Source organism: Thunnus maccoyii, chromosome 4, assembly GCF_910596095.1.
Source record: "Thunnus maccoyii chromosome 4, fThuMac1.1, whole genome shotgun sequence".
NCBI lineage: Eukaryota > Metazoa > Chordata > Actinopteri > Scombriformes > Scombridae > Thunnus > Thunnus maccoyii.
Window position 1 is genome coordinate 16,787,291 of NC_056536.1, and position 27,512 is coordinate 16,814,802.

General features: G+C 42.6%; 1 protein-coding gene across 1 annotated transcript in view; it reads left to right on the top strand.

The window, feature by feature from the left end:
- znf385a (zinc finger protein 385A) overlaps window positions 1-27,512 on the top strand; it is a 38,097-nt gene that overhangs the window by 5,039 nt on the left and 5,546 nt on the right. Inside the window, exons 2-5 of the mRNA XM_042407794.1 lie at window positions 1,762-1,913; window positions 12,304-12,414; window positions 17,429-17,603; window positions 24,220-24,579. Coding sequence (XP_042263728.1) covers window positions 1,836-1,913; window positions 12,304-12,414; window positions 17,429-17,603; window positions 24,220-24,579 — 724 coding nt within the window. The 5' untranslated portion in view covers window positions 1,762-1,835. The remainder of the gene's footprint in view (window positions 1-1,761; window positions 1,914-12,303; window positions 12,415-17,428; window positions 17,604-24,219; window positions 24,580-27,512) is intronic.

Consider the following 27,512-nt stretch of genomic DNA (forward strand, 5'->3'; position numbering starts at 1 on the left):
AGCCTGCGAGGACGATACAAGTGCAATCCACCAGCTGGAAAACCAACAAGCACAAGGCCACAAACTTATTTGTTATGCTGTCAGAATAGTTATGTTTGTGAGCATGTTTGTGCATTCATACACACAGCATGTTTACATGTTTATGGTTTGTTCAGTGGAAGAAACTTACATGCCTGACTGAGGCTGAAGTAATCATGCAGTCCTCTCCACCTCCAGGCCCACAGATGCGCAGCAGAAGGCAGCTGGGCTTCAGCTGAGACAGCACTTTCACTCTGTCTGACAAAGTCAAGCTCTCTCCCTCTCTCTCTCTCTTTCTCTCCCACTCTCTCTAATCCAAACTTTGGAGGCTGCATCTGCTAACACCGTATTCCTCCAATGCGGCAGCCATATTATTTCCTCTGATCACATTCAGTTGACATAAAGCTTGATGAAAATGCAGAGGTGTCAAATAATGCAAAAATTACCATGTGAAAGTGTGGAGGCAGGTAGAAACGAATTGCAGTAGGAAGCAGAGCGAGGGACAGCAAGTAACGGAGCGAGAGAGTAGCTTAGAGCAATCCCAAAAAGGAGAGCGGCAGAGCTTTAAGTCTCGGGGGAATTTGAAAGCCTCAGAAATCCAGTTGCGGATATTAAGAGGCTTAATCTAAGAGCTTGCTGAGGCTGAGTTTTGCTGTGTGGGCCCCATCACTATCATCCTTGACAGAGGTTAAAGAGGAGAAGAGGGGGGATAAGGAGGAGAGGAAGAGAAGGCAGATGGGAGCGATGACGAGAATAGGGAGCTGTGTATCATTATGACAGCCTTGCACACTTTTATAGGAGAATTAAACATTGACAAAGTGCACAGGTGTGTGTGTTTTGTGTGTGTGTGTGTGTGTATAAAGAGTATGTTCATAAGTGACTGCTTTTTTCAAGTCCTGTTAAAATCCACTTAAACAGCATGTTGGATACAGTCAAAGCCAGGGAGCATGTGTCGGACCTAAGTAGAGGAATCAGAGTGTATGATTCATTCATTCCATAATTAGATACATCCAAGTGATCCAACTCTTTCGCACGAGTCAAGATGACATAAAGCAACACACGCTGAGATGAAACTCATTATCATCAAGCTGCAGATGTCTCCTAGGAGAGGAGAGGAGAGGAGAGGAGAGGAGAGGAGAAGAGAAGAGGCTAGCGGGCAGGTGGTTAAGAGGAATCCCCACCGTCTCTGTGGCATTCTTTTCTCCTCCTTGGCATTCCTGCTTCATTTGATGTGAATGTTTTAGTATAATGAAAGGCTTCGGTGATGTAAATTCTACAAAGCCCTCAAAACTGTCAGTGTTAAAGTATTTGTGCACAGTAGTGCTGCTGCACTTTGGCACTTCAATCTTGTCAACTTGTCAGGAAAACCCAAATGTCTGTCCACACCAGTCATTTAAGCGTCTTTAACAGTTCAAGCTGCTTTTTCTCACAAATTAGTGATTGCATGTTCCACCGGGGGGCCACATAGCTTTCTTCCATCCACAGAGAAATAATTGCTTTTGCAGTGCAATTATGGCTCATTGCTCTTATTGGAATATAGTGGCACATTCCGGGAAGCAACACCGCAAAATCTATAATAAGCTACACAATTTGTGTCTCTCATTTTAAATGTTATACTTTATCATAGTAGATTAAAAAACATTTATTGCCAGCATCTTATATATATATATATATATTTATATATATGAGTTATAAGAGTATGTCTTGTATATTTATCATTTTTTTGTTGTTTTTTGTATGTAGGAGGCATAAACCGGGCCGGGGCGGCGGTGCCAACATTCTTGCGGACCCCCACGGTGATCCAGCCCCACCTGGACATGAAGCCCTTCCTGCAGTTCCCCATGGAGACCCCCCCTCCTCCGCACAGCATGAGCCTCTTCCACAACTTCAACACGGTGAGAGTTGACACAGACACACACACACACACACACACACACACACACACACACACACACACACACACACACACACACACACACTGCAGTCTTTCAACTCAACTACTGCCGTAAGGAAAACACACAAGAGGGAACTGTTTACTCCTCAAACTCTAGGAAGCTTTTACTGCCCACGTGTGTCTTAAAATGGTTGAAGTGCTGCTACAAATCAAAATGCTGTGTGTTAGACAGGACTCTCTGCAAGATAGTCATTTTGTTCCGATGACTGTATTATTTCATGTACATACATCAAAAACTCCGTCCCATCCTTAAATCAAAGATCTAAGAATTAAAGAGCACTTCCAAGGCCATCCTTAGAGCCGTGTACTTCAAACACCACCGTTTGTTTGATGTGGTATATATTTTAACAGAGAGGGATCTTCCTGTTTCCCCAGGCCCTGACTAACATCTTATCATTTAGATTAGACCGTAGAGACATTTAGCATTTCACCAACTCAGCGTAATGTGCCGCCTGTTCCTCCAGACTCCATTAGGGAACGTCAACACATTTCTCATCAGCAATACGTAAAATTAGTGAACTTTGTATGTGCTTTATGTGGGGCAATGCTATTCCTGGACTAGGGTTACTCTCTGCATGTGTCAGTCTGGTATATTTGGCTGCAATTTGCAAAGGGGTGACATAGCAGCCTCTTGTCACTAATTGGAGATGTCTGGCATTTGCTCTGACCATGTACGTTACTACGGGGATAGTAACAGGAGTCCAGACACTGTTAAACGCATTTTAATGATATAGTCATTTTAATAGCGCTCCATAGGCCATGACATAAGTGGAAGCATTCTCACTGATGTTAAAACAGCAGTGCGCCCAGCAGACATGGATTAACAGAGATACTGAAATTATGCAGGCACTCAGTTTCCACTCTTGTGTCTGTTAGCACAGCCTTGAAATCATTCTTGCTTGCTCTTTCTTCATTCTGTCTGGCTGCCTCTGCAACACTCCCTCTGAATCTTCCTCTCATTCTGTACCATCCCTCTGCTCCCCATCCTCCGCTTTAGAACATTAACTATTTCTGAAGGCCCACAGGGACACAGTGAATGTTAATAGCGGCTGCCGCTGATGGCTGCGAGCCACCCCTGAATGGTGTTTTACAGGCCTGTGGCCAGGAGATGGGGCCATAGGAGAGGCTTGGAGGACATTTTGACCTTATAGCTCCAACATACAGGGGAACATACACTTGGAAAGTACTTTTACTGCAATGCATTAAAAACAATGGAGAAATTACTGACTGACACGCTCACCCTGATAGTACAGTTGGTATTGTTCTCCCTGAAGTGTAGTGCACATTCTATTATCTGCAGCATGTATAGTATAGCTCCAGAAAAACATTTTTGAATTGTTAAAATGCAAAACAAAAAATGTTGTTTGCTTATAATGAAGGCACTTTCCTGATGTTTTCCTACGGAGGAAGTCATGGCCCTCAGCTTTCCCAGAGATTTTTGTTAATGTTTCATAGTTGAGTCCGTTTACTGTATACAGGAAAAGCTTGTGTAAGAGAGTAAATGTTTGCAGCTCTGTTTACATTACTGACAATATTTTATGGCCTATTTGACTTTTAGGTGAAAGAATGTTTAAGCAATCAGTGAATCACACTCTGCATGGGTCTCTTGTATTTCATATAACTATGCTATGCTATGAATGGAGTTTGAAGTAAGATTAATTCACATTAAAGGTATAATTTCTGGTGTCTTAGATGCCTCCTAGTGCACCAACACACTGTAATGAATATGGACATGCAGACTATTTCAATGAAGACACAGCATTATAGCAGTAATAACAATGAGAAATGTTCATGTACTAAGCTGGCAGCTAGTTATTCTATCATTCTCTCTTAATAAGTGATCTGTGCTGAGTTTGTACAGTCTTAATGAGACTCTACTTCACTTTGAGGGTTATTAGCCTGATAGCAGAGGAATGGCCTCTCCTAAAGACATATACAGCTTTAATGGTCCTCTAATGCGATTTGTCCTCTACCTGCCTGTCTCACCCAATGTGCCTCTAGACAGTGACGAGGCTGAATTATTTATCTGCAGCAGCTGGTCGTTATATAGATGTACATGTGCGCACACATACACACACACACACACACACAATTCTCAGCCAAACTGCCTGCCCTGATGTGGACTTGCTAAGGCTGCAAAGTCAGGGATTTCCAATGAAGGTGTCTAATCATGCAAATCCATGTGCAGACTTGTAGAATCTCACCTGCTGTCTGTCCTCCTTTCATCTCTCTCGCTCCCCTCATAAAACACTCACTCTCTAACAGCATGGGTCTTACTTCACAACAGTTTTATTCCAAGTAATTTTCCCAGAATAATTGACTGACGTTTCATCACACCTGTTTCCTCTATGAGTTTCAGAATGATGCTGTTCAATCAAAATTGTAACAATTTGGAGTATGTTTTGTCCACTTCTTCATAAGGTTTAATCAGCTCATATGTAGTGATGTCTGATTGAAAGGCATCACATATTGTATGTTTTCAAACCGATGTAGTAAGAAACCAGAGAAGAACAGTATAGTGTTTTCATGTGTGGTTGAAAGGATTTGGTTGGGGCAAAACAGGGCTGGCTCTAGCCATTTTGGTGCCCTAGGCGAAATTTTGGTGCCCTCCCCCCATGCTTCAGAGAGTGGTGCAGATGTTCCTTCTCCAGCAGCTGGAGGCTTCAGCAAATATTTCCAGAGTACATCTGGACAGCTATAAAGTAGATATTAGCCTATTACAAGCAAAAACACGTAGCGGCAGAGTAGGACAAACAACTGCTGCAGCCTGTTGCACCAGCTGTGTGTAAGTTCAAACTTAGCCTAGTTATGATGTAAATTATTACTACGTTGTGATTTATGCATCACTGAAATACAAGTGGTTGCACCACAGAGATAAGTTACAACATAACTCTTAAGTAACAACTTAACAGCTACACATGTCCCTAGGGTAGGTGTAAATCATAAAATGCCACACAGCTTCATTTTTCATTAGCTACATGTCATTTGCAACACAGTAATCCAGTAATATATATATATATATATATATATATACACATACAGATGGGTGACAAATCTAAGGAAAAACTGGTACAGGTCTGAATGCTTGACCCCTACAGTGAGGGGATCTGGTGGCTCTGTCATGCTGTGGGGGGCATTTTGCTGGCATGGTTTGGGTCCACTTGTCCCCTTAGAAGGAAGGGTCACTGCAAATCAATTTCAAAGTTGTTCTGAGTGATCACCTTTATCCTATGATGAAACATTCCTATCCTGATGGAAGTGGTCTCTTCCAGGATGACAATGCCCCAATTCACAGGGCACAAGGAGTCACTGAATGGTTTGATGAGTATGAAAATGATGTGAATCATATTCTATGGCCTTCACAGTCACCAGTCTCAAGCCAGTTGAACACCTATGGGAGATTTTGGACTGAAGTGTTAGACAGCGCTCTCCACCACCATCATCAGAACACCAAATGAGGGGGTATCTTTTTGAGGAATGGTGTTCATCCCTCCAGAGGAGTTCAGAGACTGTGGAATCAATGCCAAGGCTGAGGAACATCATTCTTGCCTTAGTTATGACTGTATGTCCAAACTAGTTAGGTTATGCCCCAAGTAATCATGGTGCAACCGATTTTAGTCACTCATTTAGTTACAAACTAACTAGTAGTTACTAAGCCTCTAGTGTTGACTTTACACCTTAACTTCGGAAAATGTACACATAGCTGGTGCAACCCAGCACCATTCTAGGAAAGAACAGTTATGCAGATAGCTGGCTACCAGCTTCCTATTCAGATATTCATGCCATTCATATCATTCAGTCTGTATCTGACTCCACCAGCTATTGTAGCATCATTATCTAGCATTGGCTTTATTGCTACTTAGCTAGTTAGCTAGCTACTACAAATGAAATGTCTACACACAAACAAAACAGCATTTTAATGTTAACATAAGGTGACATACCTCTATTTTGGGCCTTCTTTCCCCCTCCTCTTTTCTCCATTTCCTTCCTTGGGCACCTGAAGGCCTTTTGACATCTGTCCATCAGTCAGTGAGTCGAGCAATCTCTAGCACTTCTTACACCCCAGAATTGGGCTGTCTGTGATGTGCATCAAACAGTAACCCATTTAAGTGTTATTGATGACAATGCAGACAACCAGAGTAAAGTGGAACTGAACATTTACTTTTGTATCCCTGTGGTACGGACATCACATATTGAGTTAGTCTGTGTTACTCATGTATCACTCCGCGCTGCACACTAAGCATTATACAAGTCTTAGACATATCTCAACATCCCCCCTGTTATGCTGGAGTGCCCCACAAACTTTAACATGACAAAACATGTTCTAAAAGTCCTGTGGTATAAACAGTAACTAAAATTTCAGTTTGCATCAAATATCTTCAATATCAATTTATCAACATCTAGGTTGTAATGAGTCAACTAGTGTCTATGTTGTCTGTTGGAGTAATATAAGATTTTTTCTTTTCTTTTTTTTTAAAGAAACCAACATGTTTAGAAATGTGTGCATGAAAAATAAAGAAAATATAAGAGTCCTCATCAGGGTAGGCTGTACTACTGCTCTGGATGTTATACTGACTCTATACAGTATTTTTAGTGAGCTGGTCTGATTATAGTCCTTCCAGATCTTGTGCGTATTGGCTTTGGACTCTGAAGTTCCTCCGTGTTTGTTTCACAGGGTGGTGTGGTACATGTTTTCGCTAAGACACTGTGACTCTTGTGAGCTTCATCTTGAAGTTGTAGCTCAGCAAAACGGATCTTTTTAATACTTTTCTGCAAATGTGGATTATATCGTTCACGCAGATGGCTCCTGCAATGTCTGACCTTGTTTCCATTTGGCGTTTGGACAACGTAGCTTCTTGGCTCATTGCACTTTGCTGGGTGCTATGTTCCTCTCTCCTTATTTAGCACAGTCACATGCTGTCCAGGCCAGAGTGGAGGCGGTTCTCTGCGGCTGCTGTGATCATGATGCTCTTTCATATCTGCTGTTCTCCATTCTAGGTGCAGTCGATGCCCCTCCTTGCCTGGGTCTGCTTGACTCGGCAACAGGGCGGTAACGAGTCTTCCAAAGATCAATTCTGCAGGTGATGGTAGCTTACTATCAATAGGTGTCGCTCTGACTTGTACTAATGCTATTTGTAGATCACCTCCGTGTTTCAGAGTTTTCTTCACAATTGATTTGATGTGTCGCACATGCCTTTCGATAAACCCGTTACTCTTTTGGGTAGTGGGGTGAGCTTGTAATGTGTCTGATTCACCAGTTTGTTGCAAACTTTTTGAAGGCTTGCCCTGTGTGCTGTGGTCCATTGTTTGTCACTGTTTCATCAGGGTGTCCGGATAGGGACATGTATGTTTGCATTTTTTGTGTGACTGCTTGTGTGACTGCATGGGCATGGGCATTTCATCGACAACTGGATATTTGGAATATCTGTCCACACTTAGCAAGTACTGACGTCCATTGATTTCGAATAGATCAGAAGCTAGAGGCTGCCATGGTTTCGAGGGTATGTTGTGTGGGTTGAGAGGTTCTTTTGGGTTTGCGTCTTGATGTTCCACACTGCAAAATCTTTGATGTCATCATTTATCTTTGTCCAATAGACACTTTCTCTTGCAAGGCAACGTGTTTTCTCACTGCTTTGATGGCCCACATGTAGCTGCTTTAGGATAACATCAGTCATGGAGTCTGGAATGAGTACCTGTCTGCCCTTGAATACGACTTCTGATTCCATTGCAAGTTCATCCCTAAAGGACCAATAAGCACACAGGTCTTTTGACAGGTCTTCTATCCTTTCTGGCCATTCTTGGTGAATCAGTTCCTTCAGTGCATTGAGTCTGAAGTCTTTGGTAGTTTCTATACAGAGAGCGTCTTGTTTTTCAGAGGAGAAATTTATTATTATATAGTGATGGTGTGCAACTCTGGATCCTCAATTTCTGCATCTATTCCATCGATGCACTTGATGTCATCTTGGTTTTCTTGGTTTGGTAACCAGCAGAGAGTATCTGCCAGGATCTTTTGGGTTCCAAGCCAGTACATGACTTCATAGTCATACCCTTGTGTCTTTATTAGCATTTGCTGGAGTCGTGGTGGTGCAGCATGCAATGGTTTGCACATATGGTGGTGAGCAGTTTGGGATCTGTTATCAAGAGGAATGACTTCCATGTGGGTGTGGTATCACCTTATCCCATAAACAATAGCAAGCATTTCGTGTTCCATGTTGCTATATCTTGTTTGGCAGTTTTTGAGTCAAAAGCAATGGGTCTGTTGTTCTGCACCGAGGCTATACCTAGTCCTTTCTGTGACACATCTACTTCAAGGGTTAATGGTGTGTTTGGATCATAGTATTTTAAGAAGGTGTCCTCAGTGATTGTTGACTTCAAGTCCTCAGAGCATTTTGTTGGTCAGTGTCCCATATCCATGGCACCTCATTTTTTTAGCAACACTCTCAAGGGTCATCATAACACCCATCCCCCACTTTCAGTGTGCACAGTACAAGTGCAGGCCAGGGCAGATGGAAAATTGTGAGGAACAGGGGTGCAAAGTGTATTTCTTTCTTTTTACTTATTTTTTTTCTTTTTCCTTTGAGGGTGACCAGCACTCTCCAGAAGGTGGCGCTCTAAGCAACCACCTATATAGTCTATGCCTTGAGCCAGCCCAGGGTAAAAGCTCAAGCAGCTGATGATGACATTTGATAGATGGTGTGAACATGGGGAAGAGGGGGAGAGTTGAGCAGAGGGAGAGTTGGATACACACAATCCTGGCTGCATCTGGACAGATCAAGTATGCATGAAGAACGGGGAGAGAGAGAGAGAGAGAGAGAGAGAGAGCGCAAGAAGGGGAGGAGAATACTGGAAAGCAGAGTAAGGGAAATGCACTACAGGGAAGCGTGAGGCAGACAGGGAGAAAGCAGTTGAGAGGAGAGGAGGAGGAGGCTGAACAAAAAGGACAGGCACTTGTTAGGTGATGTGTCAGTGAAAAAAAAACAGAGTAACAGAGAGATTTGAAAAAATCCTTACGGCAGGCACTTCCTTCTTCTCTTGCAGAATCTCAAAGAGAAGCAGAGAGTGTGCCAAAAAGGAAAAACAAAGAAATCTTAGCTGGCAATGCATCACTAGGTGCAATTTTTTTTTTTAGTGAGTTAGTTTGTATTCAGCTTTGACAACCAACCAGGAGGCTGAATGAGTGAGGAAAGTGCAACACACACTCTCAGTCTCTCACATGCTGAGACCCAAACACACACCTCTGCCGGCAGCACACACACAGGAGGAACAATGCAGCTCCAGGCTTCTACAGACACAGAGGAGAAGAAGGTGAGTGCCTAACTGCTTGGAATGGTTGGAGTTTTTCGCCGTTTTCTGTTTTTCACCCAACTGTGGCTTAATCTGGGCACAACTCAAAAGTACTGCAGAACTTGCGCTTCAAAGGCTGTTTTTATCTGGCTCAGTGCAGACTATACTGTGACTGCCAGAGTGGTCCCACTGAGAGTCACAGAGCGGTGCATTCCTCATTGCTGCAATTCAATGCTTCCAAACATTTTGTTGCGGGGCATTGATCAAACACACTGGAGGAAGAATGAAAGATAAAGAGAGGAGAGAGTAAACTGTAAAAAAGAAGAAAAAAAAGGATGACAAAAGAGTTTTTGGTGCTGAAGTTTGGTGTCTGACTTTGTGCAGTTCTGGGAGATGTTTTTTCACCTTTATTTATACAGGGGGGAGTTTCACTGAGAGCAATGCACTCTTTTTCAGGAACACCCTGATCACATTTACACAGTTACACATTCACACCTGGAAGCTGTCCAGTACAACCACAGTCTGATCTGAGCACTGAGCAGCTCCACTGGAGCAGTTGCGTTTAAGGGCCTTGCTCAAGGGCACCTCAGTGGTGGTGCCCTTTTCACAAGCTCGCTTCTCTAACCTTTAGGCCACCGCTGCCCACTTTTGACCAGTTAGGTAGCACTTTGGGCGATTTCTCCCAAAAGCTGTTTAGAGGCAGTTCTGTGGTAACAAAAGGCATCAGGGTGTTTGGGTCTTAAGGCCCTTTGGAGCTATTGACATGACTGCTGAGTGATGCTGAAGTCAGTGGTCTGTGTGGTTTATTTACAACTGCCAGAGCACTCATTCAAATAGCTCCATACTCCAACTGACATGAAACTTTACAAAACTCACTAAGTTCACTTTTAGCAAGCAAGATGCCTATATGTATTTTTTACTGATGACTGATTAGATTTATGAGATTTGTAATGCAGGAAACACAGCCAATTTTAAATACAGTTGCTGATTTTCTCAAAATCGGTCAGAGAGACTGAGTGAGTTTTGGAAAATCCCTTTTCAGTTACATCACAATGCTCTGTTCCTATTTGATGAGGACATGTTTTGGAGAGCATTTGGGTAAGAGGCCATATGAGCAGCCCTCCAAAAAGCCTTGTTGGCAGCTGGACAGTGTTTTTAACAGCTGAATCAACTGGATGGATCATAGCTGACCCACACCCAGAGCACCGGACTTACTGGCTGGGGAGAAACCCATGATTCATGTGTACAGTTACTCCACCGGGCCTGTTCAGCTCTTGCTAAACTCTCTCTAGAGGTGTAATAATGGGCCACAGCATGGACACCCACATGCAGTACTTAAGTCACAATTCTTCAGTTATATTTGTTTGTAATGTTGGAGTTCGGGTAGCATTTGGCAGGAGTTGATAAAAATGTTATAAATTGATTATTGCAGTCCCTGTCTTATGTTGTTGGCATCAGCTGCCTAATGCATAGTCACTGCCGAGCTATTCATGCAATTGTTCAGACAGTTATCATCCATGAACGTCATTGCTCATTACCCGCCCCCCTCCTCTCTATCCATCTGAATTCATAGCAACAGCAGCAGACCCCACTTTAGGCTGTTTCTGGGGAAAAAAATAAAGGGAGTCGTGGAACATGGAGTATGGAAAAGAGAGCCAAATGAGATAAGAATGTGTGATGAGAGGATGTCCGGCCCAGGCCTCAATCTCTGTCTCTGGTCTCTTTCCCATTTCTCCCTCCCTCTCTTTATCTGTCTGTCTCAATTAATCTTCCTCTCCCACTCTTTCACTCTTTCGTACTTCCAGATGGTGTGATTCTATACTGTCACCCAGCTAAATGTCTTGGGCCTTCCCCATTTCTTTCTTTTTCTGTTTAGCCTGTTGCTGAGTAACAAGCCCCGTGCAGAAATTCAGATTGTTTGTGCCTGAGTTATGAGAATATTCTCTTTTCTGTCTGTCACTCCTCAGGGCAAAGTCCTCAGCCATTTGTATATTAGATGAGAGTATGGCTCTGGGTGTAAGATAGCTTAAGGGAAAGTCTGGTGATTAGCCAAATTAAATGCAGTGATGAGCCAAATTGGGTCATTTACAGTCTGTCAACCTCTCCAAACCAACAGGCTTGCATCAGACTTGGAGGACTCTCTGGAACATTCCCTCACTGCCTTATGAATTCAAAACACACAGCATCATATCCATTTTGTTCTTCAGCCCAGTACTTTTGTTTCTCTTCATTCCTTTTGCATACCCGTCCAATGCCCTATCATCTTACATTCTGTCTGCTTTAGCTGCAGACATAGTACCAGACAATTGTCTGTGGTGGAAATCCACACCAGCCATTGACTCCAGGCTAATGCTAGGGTCAATTAACAATGATCACTAGATAAATTCAGCTTCAAACATAGATAAATAATGGGAATGGAGCCCTTTTAGATCAGTACAGGCAGGGTCTTTTGTGTCTGGGACAGAGTTTAAGTGGGGGGCTTAGTCATCGACACGTTGGAGAGCTGCTAAAGCGAGTCAGTTAAATTTATACGAGGTGCTTAACACCATGTCTGTGATGGACGTCCCAGCTGAAACAATTAACACAGGGACACTATGAAACTACAACCTGGTCAGGATCAGAAGCCTGAGCTTGGGGAGGATGGAACAGGTGTCTGCTTGTTGCTACAGTTGTAGCAACATGCTGTCAACCCTGTTGACCAATGTTAGCTGAACATGATCACAGACATATAGTAAAAACTCAGTCTTTTACAAGATAGACACCGTAAACACTCTTTTTTATTCAACCCTGCATGTAGTCAATTAGATTTTTTTAGATTTAGTCTCTTGAGCAGACAAAACTGTTGGCCTCTCTACTCCATGCTGGCCTCTACCATCAGAAGTAGAGGACATAGCACATTCACTTCTCATGCTATTATGATGGACTGGCCTGTCGACCTAGCGCCAGGACTTCGCCTGCAGACAACAGTAGAGTATGAATTATAGCTCACAGATCTCTATTTTCTCTCTTTCTCTTTCTGTGTCCTCCCCTGTCATTCTCTCTGGCAGATGGACCCGGTGCAGAAGGCCGTAATCAATCACACCTTTGGAGTTCCACTGGTCAAGACCAAGCGACCAGTCATCTCCTGTAACGTCTGCCAGATCCGCTTCAACTCAGAGGTACAGAACATACACAGTATTTCTCTCCTTCCATCTCTCACGATGACTCCATTTCCCAAGTCGCATTAAGCATGCTGTATTTTGCTGTTTATACACCTTTCACCTCTCACATATTTTCCTTAGGAATGTGTTTGGATGGCGCTGTATTCTGTTTGCTCTCCTGAGTACGGATATTGACATAGAGGATGTGGTACATTTGTTGGGGCTTTGTTTTGGCAGTTGCGACACTGTTGGAATTTAATTTATTTCAAGACAGTAGAAGCAATAGTCACTGCAGCACAAAACCTGAAAAGCTGCTGCAGGAACCAAGAGTGAGAAATATATGCCTTCATTTTCAAAGAGATTTTCTCTTGCCCATCAACACTGGCAAACCTTGATTAATATCATGAACATGGGGAAAGTTAATTTTATAGTAGCATGTCATGAACTAAGAATGTCTTTAGAATTAACTGCAGTATGTCTTTTTCATGCTTTTGTATAATTCTATCAATTAATTTTAACAGCAGTTTCATCTGTTTGTCCATATGGTGTAGTTTATATTTAAACTCGTAATGGGAGTTTAATGGCATGTTACACCCACGGGTAACTTGCATACAAGACTGATGGCAAATGAATGAAAACAAAAATCATATGGAAGTATTTTCTGTGTAGTGGTGCCAACCCTTCTCTTCTTCTCTGTAAACTAATAGGATAGACACATGACAACATGACAGTACACGTAAACATCTCAGATTGCCAAATGTCATGTGTGCAGTGTATAATTTGGCTGTGATTCTCCCTATTCAGTGGTGCAGACTTCAGGGTCAGGGCGTATATTCATCTACAATACACAACATTAAGGAGTGGACCGGTGCTATATATACTCATCAGGTCTACAATCATGGTTTCCATGTGGTCAGGGAGCTGCAAGGCTGTAATCTTAAGTCTGCTCTTTGCAGGGTTCTCTGCCACATATCTTCATATGAAACAGGAAACAGGCAGAGATGTTTATATGATGAAATACTTTTAGGGCCAGAGCTAGCGATCAAATAGTCACTTCATAAGTAAAGATACGTCCGGTTGGATAAAATTAGGATATACAGTAAAACTGTGAAGTATTTCAAGAATTTAAATATTTAACTAAAAGGTTGGTTATGATGACAGCTAAAAGGAGAAGACAAGGTTACAAAAGAAGTGCTGAGGGCATCCAGTGCATCAGACACTAGTGCCATTATATTTAGCCTGAAGTATAACCAAAACAATATTGTATGTTATCATGCAAGACAGAACTCTTGAGTGAGGAATACTATTTACAGCCACAATACCAGCTAATTAAGCAGTAACCTACAGTACACATAAACATCTCAGAGAATTATTTCTGATAGCTGTCATATGAACCTGTGATGTCTCCACCTCACCGTGACTCAAGATACTGTATGTGCATTTCATGAGCACTTGGTCTCCTCAGTGAATCTCATGTCATGTTTATTTGTGCGTATGTGTGAGAAATAACAATAGGTGACACCTACAGCAGCTGTGACTTATGTCCTGGCTCCTGATAGATAAAGCACACACACACGCACATACACACAAACAAACACATGTGCACATATATGAATCCTCGGTGTTGTGATATGCAGGACTACACAACCTCTCTGCTGTCATTGTCACTTTCACTGTAAACAAGAAAAAGCACACACTGCAGTATATCAGCAATGTCAAACTTGCAGCAGGCTGTGTATAGTTTGTGCTCTCCTGCTCAGTTCAGCTGGAGAAAAACTGTCCTCCGTATCGCCATAGAATGAGTCCTCGTTTACATAATCTCAAGTCAGGATGAATATGTCATGGATTAAAATAATATAGGGGGAAACACTTTGAAGGATCGTGTGCTACATTCCCAGTCTCATTTTTCCAGTTTGGGCTTTGTCCTCAGGAAAAAAAGATTAGTTTGCCCTTGATATTGACATTTCTTTTTCTTTATCTGCCATCTGTGAGTTGATTGGGTTGCATGGGTCAAAGAAAGCAACGGGGGCTTACGATGTAATGTCTTGATCAATGTGTGTGTCTTCAAAGGATCCAGTTCTGCCTTCCTACTCCTGGGCCATGCTCCCCTCATTTCACGCATCATTTTGCCATCATTCATTCGTCCCATTTGATCTTTCTCTCTGTGCCTCTCTCTTTCACTGCCTGTCTCTCGCTCAGCAGCCTTCTCCCTCTTTTTCTATCTGTCTGCCTCTCTCATACTGCATTATTTACAGTGTGGAAATTCCCAAAATTGCCTGCCACTACTTATTATAAGATGCATTCGTCAAGGGCAGGGATTAGTGTCTGACTCTGACAGCCCCGGTGCATCTTGGGAAAGAGGGAGAGAGGAGACTTGGAGGGGAAGGACGGGAGAGGAGGACAGGGTGGGAGGAGCGTGTGTGTCCCACTGTCCCTGCGTCATGTGGTGGTGTGAGGTGCTAAATGGTAGTTTATGCAGAATAACCTTGGTGGTGTGCTGCATTAGTGACATCACAGGCTCCGTCGCGCTGCATTGACCAACGTCACAGCTGCTGCTGCAGCAGGACTTGGCTGATAAGCATCCCTTGTTTTCTTCCTCTTCCTCTCTCCTTCACTGCTGTCCCTCTCTTTTGTTCACCCCCCTCCCCTCCCTCACTCTCTTTGCTGCTTGTTTATTGTCCCAGTCTATCTATTAATTTGTCTCACTTTTAACTTCCTCTTGTTTTGTCCTCCTTTTTACTTTCTCTTTGTCTCATCTGGAGCTGCAGCTGTAGCTATGCTGTAACATCACAGCTTTCCCCTCAGAATGAGAGTCATGCTGGAAAGCACTTGTTCAGATTGAACCCTCTGCATAATGAAACACAGGCATCACATGCTGATGTGGTGCAGCTTTTGTCTCTTCTATATTTCATTCTCAGTCCAACTCTTTACATCACCTTCCTTGTCTTGTAGTTCCCTGGCTAGGAACCATTTCTCCAATCTTCCCTTCATTCTCTTTCCTTTCTCACTCTTGAGGACCTCACACTGACACCACTGACACTCAGCTGCTTTGCAGTTGATCCCCTTGGCTTGGACGGGAGAGGTTAAGAAAGCCTCTGGGGCTGCTTCAACCACGCACCACCACATACCTTTCTATCTCCCTTCATGCCTTCCTTCATCTGAGAGATCTCATCTCTTGCAGCAACCCCACTTACCACCACCCTCTCCACCCCCACAGCTCTCTCCACATTGATCTGCAGGCTCTGCCAGAGCAGCTCCTTAAGGCCCCTCTGACAGGGTGTAGTTACAGAGGGTCTGCTATATCTAGAGTCGAGATTGTCATCATGATTTACAAGAAATAAACAATCTTCTAAATCACTACCTCCACTGCCGCTGTTTACTGTGCCAGCTCATGTCCTGCATGCCATACAGTGAACATACACAACTGGGCTCACAAACATTACTCATCAACCCCTGTCTCCTTTGCCAAGCCATTCTATTCCTCTCCTGAGCCTGTGGTCAGTGTGATGTCCTAAGTGTCAGTCAAATTCTCCAAGCCTTTCAGCACCTATGGCAGCTGTCAGCTGCTCTTCAAAACCATGTCTCTCCCTGGCATCTAACTGTAATCCAGCCATTTAATAATTATCTTCATCTTTTGCCCCTTGATACAAATATTATTTGCCCAACGCAGCACATGGCACACCTGCTCACTCTACATACTTGTTAAGATAGCAGGGAGCTGATTCAAGTGAAGTATTGACATAATGTGGCTGTATCAGCAACGAGTCTATTTGTGTTTTTAATTGAGGGATACTTAAACAGTGATGGAGGGGAGATAAAGACAGTTTGAACAGATGGCAAATAGAGTTACATGACTACCTCCTGCCCACCTGTGTGTGTGTTTGTGTGTGTTTTCATCTCACAGTCACCACACTGTGGCTAGACGGCTGGCGACAGCTTAGTATAGCAACCCTGCATCTCATCCGCCATGTTGTCCTAGACTCACATACCTCCATGCAGACATACAAGCATACACAGACTAGTGAAAGACTCCCCTGATGTCCTGGTAGTCTCCTGATGAATGACTCACCTCTGTTGTTTACTCTCTGAACAAACACATTAGCTAGTAGCGAGCCTTTCAACAGGAGTTTAGGAACACCAGTAGTTCTGTAATAAATCTCTGCCCCATTTTTTCACTGTTGGAATGCAGGATAATCTTTAGTCCCTGAAAACCTCCAGACTCAAAGTCCACATCCACATTTCATCTTCACAACAAGATATTATAGGCAGGGTCTTTCCTGCCTGGTAGCATATATATTTAGATCTTGACCACTCCACAAGCAAACAATGAAGTCTGGGCTTGTGCAAGGGCTCTACGTTATTCAGAAAGCAGCTAAAGGCGATCACAGTATTTGTGTCGTAAGAACCCACGTATGCCAGCTGCCCCTTGATAATGTGTTGTAGGAAGGATAGCAGTGTCAGGGTGGGGCTTAAGGGCCCTCCAGGCAGATAGTATGGCATACCACTGCCCCAAAGTTCAACTCCCCATGGTACATCAGTCAGCATGGCTGTAGTAATGAAAGCTGGAGCCAAGTACTGTCAGGGTGTATGTAGAGGTTTAGACTGCAGAGGATGCACGTCAAAACTTTGAGCTGAGCGGTTATGCCCAGTGTAGACAAACAGATGATCCAGAAACAACTGTTGGTCTTAATATATTGTAAGATAATTTATAGTTAATTAGTAAACCTGACTGGGAAAGTATGACATACAAGATGGCTGAGGGACAAGGGGACAGACAGGTCTAGGTCTCAGATGTCTCTGTCACTGCATCTTTTTGTTCCCATGCTTGTAATCTATCTGTCTATCCACTGTAAACCTGCCTGCTGCCTGTGGCTCCAGTCCCTATGTGTATTGAATAACAAACTATCATAATGACATGCATGCATGTGTGGATGTCACAATGAATCTAATCCATCCTGCAATGTTTTATTCACCTGACATTGGTTTTCACTTCCAACATAAACATGCCTGTATTTTCTGTGTTCTCCTGTAGAGCCAGGCAGAAGCCCACTACAAAGGAAACCGCCATGCCAGGAGAGTCAAAGGCATCGAGACCTCTAAAAGTCGTCCTCAGGAGGGGGACAAGCCTCATACTGTGGCCCCCACCACCTCTCCGTCTCCGCCAGGAGCCCCTGGCACTTCCCCTGACAGTGAGCCCAGCAAACAGGGTGAGAGAGCAGAACACACTCCCAGTAACAGGAGGAAAGACAGAAGAAGTGCTTATTTGAGTTTTGTTGTAGAAATAATCAATGCCATGTGGGATTGTCAGGAGCTTACCATTTTGCTGGAAAATGAAATGGTAAATATGCAAGAATAACAAATGCATCTAATCACAGCAGCTTTGCAGTGTGTTGCTCTTCTTGTGAGCATCTCAACTATGTGTGGTCTGTTTTGGCTGCAGCACAGTTTATGGCTAACAGTGCGGTTCCAGAAACCTCTGAAACTGCACTGACAGTAGTGTTTATCATATATGGAGCATAAACATTTAATTCAGAGATGTTTGTTTCATGAAAGATTGGTGGCTGAAGAAAACTTTCAGATGCCTGGACTTTAGTCTGGCTCATTTTGAGATGAGGAAAACATTTTTTTAATGACAGTAACAGTTTATTTAAGCTCAGAATACAGAGGAAGTTATTTTAAAAGTGGGACACAGATGAAGCAATATGTTTCCTTCTGTGGCCACGGACACATTAAATCAGATTAGAAAATTTGATTGAGCCTTAACTTCAAAGCAGTGGGTCCAAGTCAGTCTGAATGCAGCTACAGTTAGTAAGTGCTGACAAACACTTAATGAAAACAGCCAATGATCAGATGACTGAAATGCAGGTTTATAGGAAAGTTAAACTAAAAACAGAAGGAATCTGACCCAATTTTCTAATATGATTGAGAAGTTAGAACCAAAACTGAAATTCTAGCATAACCGGCACCCATTATTGACTGCTTCAATTCATTACAATGTACAGTATCTCATGGTAAAAGAGGAAATATTTACAACTGGAAATATTGCCGACATGAAAGGACCATAGATTGTGAAGATGAAAGTTACTCTTGCTTCATTAGATTACATCACAGACTTTATTTTGTTTTAATTTAGGGCAATAGTGATACAAGGAGTAGCACAGAGAAGAGTAGACTAATCAACATGAAAAAGAGACACCAAGTGTCTGAGTGACAGGTTGATCAAAGTAGAGACATCATTATTATGCCAGAGACAATCCACAGTATTAGTCCGGTCTAAACACAACAATTTATTGTTCAGCTGCGCAATGTAAAACCAGTTTGGTGTCCATCCATTTAGACTGTCAGCAGGTGAATTGGCACACACATGGCCTGATAACATGGCAGTTTCTTGGCATCTTTTCAAGGAAGCGCACTGTGGTGTGCATATGCTTGTTTGTGTCTTAACACTGAGTTATTGAGAAGTACAGAGTCAAAATAGAACATGTTTCCTGGACCTGGGGTGTTGGTGATTAGTGCTAATACTGATTAAGAAAAAATATGATATAATATAAATATAGATGACACCATTATGGAGGATGATGGATCAGAATCGAAGCCAGCATCTGAAAGGACAGAGACGGTACAGCTGATCTGACTTTAATGAAAAGTTATTCACCGTTGACAGTTTATTAGTTGGTAAGGATGCATGGCATGATCAAGGCATGGCGAGCTCTTTCTTTAGCAGCATCTATATTCAAGTCTCTGTTGTCTCGGTATGACTTTCTCTCTTCATCTACTGTATTGCTCATCTTCCTATTTAGAGCTATAACTCAGAGGCTGGGTACAGGGTGCCTCTGCCCTTCTCTTTTCTCCACCCAGAAATTTCCATTCCCTCAGTGTCACCACTCTGTCCTTGGATCAAACACGAGGCAATGAATAGACCGGCCATGTTTTGGTGACATTTACAAAGGTTTCTGTAGCTGACTGTTTACCAGACATTTCCACCTTGTTGACGGGAGGGCACAGAGCAAACACGATGAATGAAAAGATGAAACTCAGGTCTAATAAAGGCCAAAATGCTGCAACATGCCAGAGCAAGGGCTCAGCATTTCACTGTCTTTGACTTTTTTTGTATTCGTAAGAATAAAACCACTTTACAATTCAAGATTCTCTTCTGTAGCTGAACCCAGAGTAGTAAGAGGTCAGTCTGTTTTACTCTCCCTCCCTCATGGGGGATCTGAGATCAGCTTCAGGCCATTTGCCATTAGTGAGATTTCCCGGAGTGAACTTCAAGAGCATGGGGAGCCAAAACAAGCCTGCCATGGTTGAGATCCTAAAGTAGTAACATGTGAAAGAATGCCTTTTTCCATCCAAGCCTATTTCTCGTGACCCTGGAACCTTGTCTCTTCCTGGTTTGTCTGCCTGCTTGCTTATGTGTGTGTGTGTATGCATGTCCTCAGTGTGATCCTGTCCCACTGCTCCATGATAGGGAGACAGAGCTCTGGGAGCAGGCAGCTGTACGTGGCCTCAACTGGGAAAGCAGTGTCTGGAGAACGGACACTGTGGTTTTGGCTGTGGAGCTTAACACAGGTCACTCTGGGGCAGTTTATCTGAAACTAACAAAGACACACTGGTGTCTATACACATAAAGCATGCACACACTTATGCACACATACGCACACAATGTGGTCAGGCCCATATGAGCACACAGATGGACGAGGAGAAGGTTTCCCACAGTGCACATCCCTTATAACACAGAGCGGCAATTGTTGATGTTCAGTGATTTTTCCTGTGAATGGACTGTTTGTTGATGTGGGATTTTATGCAATTTCACAGGCTTCTGAGACATCCAAATACGATGCAGTTGTAGTACAGTCTAGCATCAGTATGATGACCTTCTCTTTTATATTGCATCATTTCTCATTAGCATATCAAATGCAGTCAGTAGTGATGGCCATAAACAGCACACATTAAGACCTTGCTATGGGCTAAAACAGTGAAAGGTCAGTTATAGCATTCTGTTTGGATACTGTTAGTTCCTTAACCTTCCGGCTATCAGAGCAGGTCACGGGTTTTAAAACCCTCAAAGGGTTTGTGGTCATCATTGCCCCAAAAGAGGAGGCCCTTGGCTTTGGGGGATTTGGCCTGGGGAGCTGAGGGTTTGGCTTGGCCTGCAGGCGATGGAGAGGCAGCTGTTTACTTGGAGAGAAACACTGCTCCTCCCCCTCTCCCTCCTTCCCCTCCTCTTTATCCCTCTGCTGTCTGACACTCCCACTCTAATGAAGGGCCCTTTTAAAACCACCATGATATTATAGCGCTCTTTAGTCCACACAAACACTCATAGGTGCACACACACCCAAGGTCAATTAAACAGATGACTTTCATGTGAGGGCTCGGGTTGCATGGCTGTGAGGTGACTATAGTATTGAGTTACACAGGCTTGGTATGCTCTTCATGCTCTTTCTAAATTTGATGTTGGTCTTGGAATTACATTTTCAGGGAATTCACCAGTTGTTTTTTTTTCTAATTGATGAAATTCATACCAGAAATATATATATAAAATATAAAATAAATAAAATATATTATATAAAATATAATTTGTATGTCTATGAGTGGTTGTGTGTGTGACTCAGAGTTCGGATGCAGGCCAAACTGGGGAAAAAAACACCCAACTGCATTATGAATGAGGCTTGGCTCTCGCAAAGCCAGCATTGGGTTTCGTAGCTCATCAATCATTAAGAATTGGGCAATGGGGGGTAGCAGGTGGAGTCATCCTACCTAACCCTTACCCCTGATCACACACACCAACACACACTGAAACAGGCTCGCCTACAACCTAGCTGATCATACCCACACCTAGCCAATACCCCAATCCTATGATAATCCTCCTGGTATTGTGCTGGAACAGTGCATTGATGGCTTATAACTTACGATAATACAAACCTCTGTGATCTGTTTAACTTAAATTGCACAGCTTTCATTTTAAAAATGAATAAAACGTGTGCATCACTGCATAATGTTCCACCTACGCACAGGATTGATTACACCAATAAAGTTGTTTTGCTTTCAACTTTATATTTTCTGATGACAAAAAGCTTACTCATTGTTTGGTTCCCGACCCTTTGGGATCACTTACATTCTGTGAACAATGAGGTACATTTGTTTATATAGGCACTCTCCAATATACAGCCTTCCACACTAATTTGACAATCATATACTGTATTTTTTACATTTCCATGAAGCCATCACAGACTAGCTAGAATTTCACACATGAGGAATGAGGGTGAACTTTGACTCCTGAGGCAAACAACGGAAGTTCTTTTGGTCTGAATTTCCAATGAGTCTATATTATATCCCATGGCTTTATCAACAAAACCTCTCCCCATAGACTGCATATTATACATAGCTATAATTTCCTGAAGTGGATTAAGGCAACGCAGACACACCAGACTACAGTGTAAAGCATCTGGACTGAGTTATCTCCCTCTGCTGACCTCTCCCAGTGAATAATGCCTTCTTCTGTTCAGCTAAGAGGCCAGCTAGCAGGGAGGAAGGTCAGTTAACTGCCTTATCAATGTTTAATTAGACTTATAGCCTATCCCTAGTTTCTGGAGAATCAAGTAACTCTGACAGTCGGATTCTCGGGGCAAGCAGAGAAAAATATAGCAATTTGTCTCTACTACTCTGAAAGAATATCAAATCTAGAATGAATCTTTCATTGTGTTAATTTTAGTCAGTAAGTTTGACAAAAAGAAAGACGTTTCAGCTCAGTGAGATTCGTGAGTTTTGGTTGCTGAAACAGAATTCCTGGGCCTTTAAAGGCCCTGAGGGATTGGCCTCAAGCTGAACTTGTTCTAAGGGGGATGAGTGTAGGAGGCATTCACTCTGGTATGAGGTGAAACAGTGACGGGATGTGATGGTTTGGTATGGCAGATCTCCAGGCCATCATGGATCATGAAATACTTTATTACCACTTGGCCAACCACCTCTCCTCTTCCCGACTTGATTCTAACTCAAACCACATGTTACAGACGCTGTAGATTCATGATTTGTCTCTCAGCGTTGTAATGAAGTCATGTGTACGTGCCTGTGTGGGCAAACTTCAACTATACTGGAGAAAACTGCTTTTGCTTCTCTATCATTCTGCCTTTCTGCACGTGCAGGTACAAGCTCTGCAATCAACTTAACCAGCTCAGTGAGCACTGTGGCAAAGTAGGCACATTCACACACACTCAAACCTCACAAACCTTTCTAGCACTTACCCTCACACAGCACTTTGATGCAGGCCCAGTTTATAGACTCATCAATGCCATATAGACTCAGAGAGAGAAATATTTTTTTTCCTCTTTTTAACAAAACATCTGTTTGACAAACGCTCTGTGCTGCCAGCAGCTGCAACTGGAAACTTCCAATATGGAAAGAGAGGGAGTTTTGATCTTGGAAAGCATTGGAATGGAAAGCACTCATGGCATCTTCATCAGAAATGATGTAATGGAGTGGCCAGGGCAGCTCTGTAGTTACCTTTTACATAATGCACAAATTATCATATAAGACTTACAGAGTGGGACAAAAAACATATTCTAACTTTTTTTCTAACTTTTTTTTTTTTAAGCCTCCTGTGGGCAGATGCTGTAATTTAGCTACAAACACTAAAAACAGTACATCTGGTGCATGTGCATAATTGTATGTTGCAGTTCCAATGCTATTGTGATGTCCATGTCAAATAAGTAAACTTAACTAACTTAACATATATGTATATATCACAGACTCCATGGACTCATGTCGTGTGACAAAATGACAAACGTAGGAATCCTTAAAAGGAAACTGAGCAGTTAAAGTCAATATTTGTTTTCTTCCCAGAAATACCCCATATTATCCCTATAATACTATAATCTAGCAGGGCTTTTCCGTGCTCTGCCTTTGGCGCTACATCCTGTGGAGTTTGGAGACAGGCCTGATGGGTCCCTGCTGATGGGGTGGGGGGGAGGGGGAGTGAATACCCCACCCAAATTTAGGGGGTCTTTATTCAGCCAACACCCATTGCTTAGTGAATACCAAAGGCATGGCGTATGGAAGTTACTGACCAGAAACATATGTCTGTAGATGTATGTATAAACATGTTCCCTGATGAAAAAAACCCTCTACAGTCAAACACATGCAACAATAAGACGTTAGAACTGAAGGGGATTGGAGGGAGAAGTGAGCACAGACTGAGAGGAAGGACTCACTTAATGATATTTTCTTTGGACTGCAGGTCTTGCCTTGTGACAAGGCAAGTGCCATTTTCCTTGAACCCAGCCAAAAACAACAGGTGAACAGGTGTGTGGGAAAGAGTCAAAACATGCACAAGTTGAGGTGTCTGTTTCCTATTTCTTCTTTCGGAAACATTTCAATAATATGAGACCACATCAATGAAAGTTTGGCTCGAGCACTTCAAAAAGCCTGGAAACATATTAAACACGTACCCATTCCTATACAGACAGGAGACATACATTTGCCTCCTCTGATCCACTTTATGTGTAACTTAAATTAAAGGGAACTGTTTTTAATCAGTTATGGCCTATAGGAAATGAAAAGTGCTTTATGTCGGTTTGTCTGATCTACTCACCATATTGTACCGTGCCCTCCACATTCAACTGGGAGTGGTTAGTGATGCGGTTTGACATAGCAGAGAGTTTTTTCACTTTGCTTCACCGCAATTTAAAGACTATGAAGTCAATAGTAAAACACTTTATTGTTTGAGTTATATACTTTTTGGACTACAAAATGAATTGTTTGATTTTTCTCCACTGCATTTGAAATTTATTGTACATCTTCTTTGTTTCTCTCTCTTTGTTTTTGTAGATGAAACACGGCCTCTGTCACAGTTAAATGGGCCCCTGCTGGCCCCGGGGCCGCTTCCCCCTCTGACCACCCCGCCTACCCCGCCTATGGACTCCCCCGTGCCCTCAGTGTGCCCCCTCCTGCCCACCCCCACTCCTCCCTTGGTCCCCCCTTCCTCCTCCTCCCCAGGCTGCAGCAGTGGCAGCGCCATCTCAGAGCAGCCTGGATCTCTACCCCCGGTTTCAGGAGTCGCCGGCCCTCCGGCCTCCAGCAGCCCGTCCAATCCAGAGACAGAGGAGGACAAGGCTAAGAAGTTGCTGTACTGCTCATTGTGCAAGGTGGCTGTCAATTCCTTGTCACAACTGGAGGCTCACAACAAAGGTGAGTTAATCTGTGAGGTCTGATTTGTTGACATTGCTGCACTTTCCAGAAATTGCTACCAGTCGTACCATGTGGCAGTGCCTATGACGTCATTCCAATTGGATTTGCTGTTGATGAAGGTTGAGTTGATCCTTTATCTGTTCAACAATAGTTTGACTCTTCTCTGTCTAAACCACAAACCACACCACTGTCATTGTTGGTAGAAACATTAAATTTATCACATCCTGTGTGCCAGAGGGATTTAGCCAAAAAAGACCCACCTTCTAAAGTACTGACTGTAAGATGTTGTGATAGCTTCCTGGGATTTTATGATTACTCTAGAAGTGTGAAATCAAGAATCAAGCTGGGTTTAGTGAGCAAAGAGAAAATCAAAAATGGTCGGGTTAATAGGAGAAATTCAATGAAAACATATGTTTTAGTTCACAGCTTTGACAATTTAGCATCACTGCTTTGAACTGACACAAATAAAATATTTACTTCATAAAGAATGTCTGCTGATTTTATAATTTATTGTGCAATAAGAGTTTCCATTACATTCTCTCTTTTAAGACATTTAAAAGTCAACATTTTATATACATTATGGTGACACATTTAAATATGTCAAATATGTTTTACAATTTACACTTTAAATTAAAAAAAAAAATACACAAATAACTAATACTTGCTGGTTATCATGTGCACCAGGAATTACTGCAATAACATCTTTTAAAACAAATTCAAAACCTTTAAAGGTGCAGTGTGAAGGATTTAGTGGCATCTAGTGGTGAGGTTGCAGACTACCAACTGAATACTCCCCCTCCACCCTCCACCCCTGAACCCATTGAACTGTGTTGAATCATGTGTGTTAATAACAAAACTGACATTCTTTATTTTACTTTGGATACCTCAAAGTTGTTCACACAGAAAAACAGTATACCACATACAAAAACCCATTCTCACCCTGAGGAGCTCCTGTCTCAATTCATGAGTCTGATAAAGAAATATATATATATGTAAAACCTGGGTCACCCTCAACCTGAGCGTACTGACAGGAACACTGATCAGCAGATAACTGATCTGTTTGACACTGACAGGAACGACCTCTGTAACCGAGCACTGATCTCCTGCTCTGTCAAGGTGCCTCACCTGTGTGTGCCTGTTCTCTCCCACTGGCAACACACTCACTCTACGTCCCACTTCTTCTTCACTCACACAAGACATAATTATTTAAAAGACAGCTCTCTCTCACTCAAAGATTCATGATTTGTCTTGCCATTTGCAGCACACAGCATAAAAACCATTCCCCATAGCCTGAAGCCTTCCCCTTGAAAAAGTTGCAGAGGAGGATGGTTAAGGCGCGTAACCACTGCATGCAGGATTTAAGCGCAGAAATAAAAGAAAAATAGGCTGTTATGTGGGTGAGCTCACCACAATACTACCCTCAACATTCTGTCAGACAGCTTTCACACATGACGACACTTTATCAGGGCTCCAAATGCCCCTGAGGTGCTCACTGCCTGCTTTAATCCTTTATGCCCTACCAACTTAACTGTCCCTGTGACCTTATTTCCCTTTGAGAACAGTTTGTATCTGCTTTATTCTGGCCATTTGAGCCCCCGAGGTACATAGACTCTCCTACATGTACTGTACATAAAGAGAACCTAGCACAGAGACCTTTATTGACAGACAGAGACACAACACACAGCAAGGAACTGACTTCAAATTAGTGTAACTGTATCCCACTTGCCTTGAGTAATGTTGGCCAACGAACGCCTCTTAATTTGGATAAAGTATTAATCAATAAAAGTGCAATCACTGCCACTATTATGGTTGGATTCACCACTGGCAGACTTTCAGAAATCATGCTTTAATGTTCTCTGATTATTTATTTATAGTTTATCATTCTAAAACTATACAACAATAAATCAGTCTACAAGCATATCAACTATGTACAGTACATGCACATGTTAGTATAAAAATAGATCAAACACACACACACACACACACACACACACACACACACACACCGTATATTATAACTAATAAACATGGTCCATGACACATGGTCACAGCCTGCTGTCAGCTAGTTGGCTCCAAAGTTCAACCCCCAAATGACTAACAGTTGAAACAGTTGAAACTCTACGAGGGAAATGATCTGGAAGCAATCACCCTACTCATTCTCAGAAACAAAACTGTGCATGTTAGCAGGATTCAAAAATAAACACATATGCCATGCAGACACCAAAACATGAACAGTGTGCGTGGCAAAGAATAGACAGCAGATAAAAAAAGGAAAACAAGAGAAGAATGAATGTAATGTTATTTCAAGATTTATGTAACAGCTTCCTGTCAAACCCATTGTCTATTTTTGTGTTTTTTGAAATGTGCCTTGTCTGCTTGTGTGTTGGTTTATACTATGAGTCAACCTTACAAAGAAAAAAAATCCACTGGGCCATCCATTGTCAGACCAAAATAGAAGAAAGGCAAAAAAAAAATAAATAAAAAAAACACCCCAGGAGCACATTTTTGGCCACGAGCGAAATCAGTCATTCCAGCCTCTCTCTCCCCAGTGGAGGCAACAGCATCCATGTTCCCAAACACCCACCCCACCCTCACCATTTCTCTCTCTTCTTTAAAGGGATTTTAGAGAGTTACTCAAACTCAAAGTCAGAGCCAATGACAGTAGGATGCTTCACTTCGAGTGTGGACAGCCACAACGGTATGGGGGTGGGGGATGGGGGAGAAAGGGTAAGGGAGGGCGATGGGGGGTAATGACTAAAAATTTCCAGCCAAGAACAAAATGTGTGATTATTTAATGATAAATTATTCTGACACACTCTTTGGACCTCTTTAAACGTAAAGTAATATGCAAGAGCACCTCCCAGTATGTGGCCTCCTTTGCAAATTGAGCCACGTGGTGTTGGATTTGTCCAAATTAAGAAAATACTGTACAT